This window comes from Lactuca serriola, chromosome 4 (genome assembly GCF_051521515.1).
Source record: "Lactuca serriola cultivar US96UC23 chromosome 4, Lser_US96UC23_V15, whole genome shotgun sequence".
Lineage (NCBI taxonomy): Eukaryota > Viridiplantae > Streptophyta > Magnoliopsida > Asterales > Asteraceae > Lactuca > Lactuca serriola.
The window spans coordinates 24,852,043-24,857,373 of NC_136411.1; the positions used below are offsets into that span (position 1 = coordinate 24,852,043).

The 5,331-nt window shown below is 34.3% G+C and overlaps 1 protein-coding gene across 3 annotated transcripts; it reads right to left on the reverse strand.

Annotated features, from left to right (window-relative positions):
* Positions 1-1,339: 1,339 nt before the first annotated feature.
* On the reverse strand, positions 1,340-5,076 carry LOC145101217 (Cysteinyl-tRNA synthetase, class Ia family protein). Of its 3 annotated transcripts, XM_079038399.1 has the most exons (11): positions 4,963-5,049; positions 4,800-4,833; positions 4,421-4,670; positions 4,039-4,102; positions 3,737-3,898; positions 3,492-3,674; positions 3,124-3,405; positions 2,577-2,702; positions 2,271-2,495; positions 2,067-2,183; positions 1,340-1,829 (listed from the first exon to the last, which is right to left on the reverse strand). In XM_079038399.1, the coding sequence occupies exons 3-11, from the start codon at positions 4,594-4,596 to the stop codon at positions 1,506-1,508; spliced, it is 1,659 nt and encodes a 552-aa protein (XP_078894525.1). In that variant the 5' UTR covers positions 4,597-4,670; positions 4,800-4,833; positions 4,963-5,049; the 3' UTR covers positions 1,340-1,505. The 3 variants fall into 3 exon arrangements, with proteins under 3 accessions (XP_078894525.1, XP_078894522.1, XP_078894524.1); XM_079038396.1 differs by lacking the exon at positions 4,800-4,833 and having other exon boundaries at positions 4,963-5,076; XM_079038398.1 differs by lacking the exon at positions 4,963-5,049 and having other exon boundaries at positions 4,800-4,952.
* Positions 5,077-5,331: the final 255 nt, after the last annotated feature.

Here is a 5,331-nt window from a genome sequence, read left to right on the forward strand (position 1 = left end):
TTGTCACTACAATGAATTTACCAAAAATCGAATGAGTAGGTATCCATACGTCAAAATGCATAGCAAATAGATGGGAAGTATACGATCATGCTAGACACCACAACATTTGCGATGATTTGGTGGAACATATCTTAAATACATTTTAAATGACATCGTCGACCATTTGTACAACAATTTGTTTGACAAAATGGGGCAAGGATTTAGACAACTACGTGACCGACAATAAGACATGACGTACTATTTTAATAATATATTTTTTATTTCGATTATGTTCTTTTTTAATTAATGAAATAATTATTTTAATTAATTTTATATAATTATTAATTTATATTCTAATATATTTAATTAAAAAAAAAAGAAATAATAATAATAGTAGGAACAATTTCCTATCAACGAGAGAAGTGAGAGAAAATCAATTGTGACTACCAAATGGCAAGCAAAATGTAAAAAGAAAATGAGAGGACTAACATTAATAAAAGACAAAACAACAAAATTTGTTCGTATGGTATTTCAAAAAGAATGTAAATAGGATCTAAAGAATTTTCAACTTGCATTGAATGTGGAAAACTATGATTTTTCCACTCTTTTGGTATCTAGTACACTTGAAAGGTCAATTTTACATTTTTTGTATTTTTTTCCCCTATTTATTTTATCAATTAGAAATTAAAAACAAAAAATCCACCACCGCCAATGATTTTCTTCCTTTCACCGGACCTGTGATCTTTTACCATATGAACAAAAAATCCACCAAACTCCCTCTCAACCTCACTCAGTCGTAAGCTCATAAACAGTGGCAACATCAAGTTTTTCTGTTTAAAATCCAATCTCACCTTCAAATTCATTATATCCTACGTCTGCAAATCAACAAGAATGCTCATCTCTGTAAGCGATTCAGGAATCCAGCCACTAAATTTGTTACTCTAAACTTCAATTTTCTTCATCAAACTCATTCTAACAAACAAATCTACACCCAAACCCCATCATCGACATCCTCCCGTCATTTGCTCAGATGCAATGTGTTTGGGTTTTGTGGATTCCAAATCTGGAACTAGATAATAGATTCCATGTGGGGTGATTCAACGGTAAGGAGAGAGGGAAGCAAAGATCAGGTAAGTGGTGGTGAACTCGTCAATGGGTCTTAAATCCAAGATGAAACACTCATAATAAACGAAAGACAATTGTGTGTGTGCATGGCTTAATTTCTTTGTGTGTACATGTAATTTTGTGAGAGTGTTCTTGAAGAGATGAGTTTTGAAAGGTACAAAGAGAATGGAAAGTTCTCTAATGAAATACCATAGTGACCAATTTTGTAGTTTTGTCTTAAAAAATAAACACAAAATCATCAAAGTTTGATTGTGTTTGTATATTTAATTTTTGAAGAAAAAAAATATACCCCAACAAAAATGTCAATATTACCATTGTTGCCCTTCTAACAAGGCTTCCAACATATCACAAATTAAAACACAAGTATTCATCATAATAACTCTTAGAATAAGGTTTCTAGTTCACAGAGTCAACACCGCAGCTGACTTGGACAGTTGACCATCTGAGGCGTCAGGTGGGCCTGGCAGTTGACCATCTGATGCCTTGACCGGAGTCTGTGTCGGGCTTTCTTCTTCTGCGCCAGCTGGCACACATGGGCGCCAAATGGTGTCCTTCCCAACATCCATCAAAGCAATACCTTTTGAAGTCAAATAACTCCTGATTTGATCACCACGTAAGAAATCTTTGTTCTTTCTAGCCAATGCACGTTCTTCAATACGTTGTAATATGTCCTCTTCACTCAACTCAGCTCTCTTCAATGCTTTCTCTTTCAACTGCTTCAAAACCTAACAACCAAGTTTCAAATAAATAAAACAGGAAAAAAAAATTTACAAAAACGGTCCCTGTGCTTTCTGATTTGTCAAGGTCATGTATTGATTTTGGTCCTTAATTCAAAGCTTCATATGAAACCTCAAAACAAAGACCAAAACTGAAAAAGGTTTCGGCTTTCAGCTAAACATGATAAAAACCAGAAAGCACAGGGACTATTTTTGTAATTTATTTAAAAATATATCTGAAGCTACCTCGGTATATGTAGAACTGGAAAGCAGTCCTAAAACGTCTAAAACGTCCCTCACTTCTTTCTCCAACTCAACCAGCGACTGAATGTATGATAACTTCTGTGGTTTTTGAAGCTTTTTCTGTAAAATATTTTAAATAAATATTTTAGAAAAAAGAAAATGTTGCGAGTTTGGGGTTGAAGAAATTAAAGAATATGATAATCTGACCTTGAGCATGCTTAGTATTTTATTGAGCAATCTTAAGGCTTCTTGAAGAGCATCGTTGAGAATAGAAGGAGTGTGTAAATCATCAGACATTTTTTTTTCAAAGTGAGTTTTAAGATCTGTAATACACTTTTGGGCATCAGCAGTCGATGGATATTTTTTCCCACCAGAAACAGAAGCAGCCAAATCCTTTTCTTGTGCAACAGCACTCTCACAATCTTCCAGAGTCTAAAAAATTTTAAAATTTTAAAAAATATATATATATTTATATAAAAAAAGGTTATTTCTTATGGAACAAGGATTTTTGACCTGATAAATATAAAAGATGGATTCTGAGGAGATCTCGATTTGAGAAATTGAGTAATTGACTGGAGAACGATAATGTGTGCCCATCAAGAAATGCCTCAAAGCAAGTGGGTGATATAATTTAGTCACCTTCAAAATTTAAAAATATAAGAGTTAAGATCATTTAACTTCACCTTTTATACAAAGTTACATAAATGGTCCCTGTGCTTGCCAAAACATACAACATTTGGTCCTTACGAAGATTTTCTTACATATATGGTCCCTAAGTTTGAAAAATGTTGCATAGATGGTCCTTATGGCTAACACCGTAAGAAATTGGGGTTAAATACTTGTGAAAAGACCAATATACCCTTTATTATCAGGAGAAAAAAATGTATGTTGCTATTGTGGGTAGAATTTGTAAAGTATGTTGCCATTTTGTATCAAGAAAAAGAAAACATTTAGAAACCAGAGACCAATCACATTAAAAAAAGTCAGGAGGGAATGAGTTTGTGACTTTTGGCATACCACAGGGACCATTTATGTAAATTTGATTAAATTAAACACATACCTCACGAATGGTAAAAAAGTTGCCAATGGATTTTGACATTTTTTCATCATTTGCAGTGACAAAACCATTGTGCATCCAGTAAGTGATATTACTATTTGGACATGCAGCAGAGCTTTGAGCAATTTCATTTTCATGATGTGGAAAGATTAAATCCATTCCACCACCATGAATATCAAATTTTTCTGTTAAATAAGTCGCACTCATTGCACTGCATTCAATATGCCACCCTGGCCTTCCCGGGCCCCACGGGCTCTCCCAACTTATCTCCCCTGGCTTAGCAGCCTGAAAAAACAAAAACCATTCAACACACATCTAACTTTTACTTTTTTTTTAGAAAAAAAAAAAAAAAAAAAAAAAAGTCAACCTACTTTCCACAATGCAAAATCAGCTGGATTTCTTTTTCTTGAATCAATAGCAATACGTTCACCAGCTCTATTGTCTTCAGGCTTTCTCCCTGATAACCTCCCGTAATTGGGAAAATTATTGGGAGGAATTCCAACTGAAAAATAGACATCTCCATCTACAGGATAAGCCCAATTGTTGTCAATTATCTGCAAAAACACAAACACAATAAGAGAAAGGAATCAAGATTCTTGAATGAAAAAGAAAGCACCTTTGATATCATATCTCTTATTTGATCCATGTGATCTGAGACACGAGGTTGTTCATTAGGAGGCAAGCATTGAAGATCAGCCATGTCGATTAGAAACTCTTGGCAAAATCTACCACTTAAAGCTAGTGGATCCTCCCCAAGCTCATTGGCTCTTTTGATAATCTGCATGTGAATAAGCACTCAAAATTACTATGCCAAAATCAAATTTGTGATCAGATAGAAAATAGCATAAGTTCATTTGATGTCACTAAGGAACACTTAAAATGCTGAAAGATAAGAAGCATAAGCTTTGAGCAACTTACCTTGTCATCTACATCAGTGAAGTTTCGGACATATTTAACTTCATAGCCCAAATGTTTCAAATACCTTGTAAAGAAAAAACATGTTTATTTAAAAATTATATGGGATGCCTGTAAAAAGAAATGAGCTCCAATTGGGACATGTACAGAATTGGTTCAATGGTTAAACCAATTGAGCTCCAATTTCAGAAAAAAAAAATGCAAAATTTTTACTCAATTGCATCCCTCAGATTACGAATTGCAATCAAATGGTTAAAATTACGTACATCAATCCAGGTCTTAATCCCAAAAAAGCAAACTGTTGATTGAATAAGTAAAACAACGCCTAATTGCTCCCACAGGTCCTTGGGAAATAGAGAAATTGAGAAATCGAGAAAAGATATACCGAAAGAGAACATCGAAGGCGACATAGGCACGAGCGTGACCAATATGACTGAAGTCATAAGATGTAACGCCACAGACGTACATGGCGACTTTGCCAGGAACTAAGGGCACGAATTTCTCCTTCTGTTTCGTCATGGTGTTATATATCTGAAAATCAGACCCACGCACTTCCGCCATCGCTGTCTATCTCTTTCTCTCTCGATTAAGTGTGCTTTGAGAAGAACCCTAGCGATCCCCTTCCTTTTCCGTTGCTGCAGACCACCAAATGCACATGTAAGTAAGATGTTCAATGGGAAACGGCTTATGCATGTAACAGAACAAAATCCCTAATAACAGATCAAATTAAATCCGTAAATCGAAATCCATTGTCCAGATCATACCGTAGAACCCTAATTCAGTAGCAGATGGTTCAGACTGAACAGAAAAGTTGTGATATCGGCGGAATTAAATGAGAATCCATAGAGAATTTTCACATGTAGATCAGAAATCGAAGGTTAACGGAATGCATGGAATAAAGAGAGGAGAATTAGAGTTGGAGAGTACCTGATACTGAAAAACGCAGCCCCCAGAAAGAGGATGATGGTCCAAAACTGCTGTAGGATTTAAAAGGTATGTAGGGTTTTAAAGGCACAAACGTAATTCAGTTTTAAAATGTAGTTCGGTTTTAAATTTAGAAAGTACATGTATTATGTATATCTATCTAAATATTTAATTTAATCGTAATTAATTAATTTGAAAATTATAAATATCATTTTTAAGTTGATTATTTTATTAAAAAATAATTAACTTGTAATGTTACAACATTATTCTTCTCCTAATTATTCTTCTCCTAAAAATTGTAAACGGATCGATAGAAATATGGATGCAACCGATCTATAATGAAGTTAGGATCGATGTCTAAATGATTTTGTC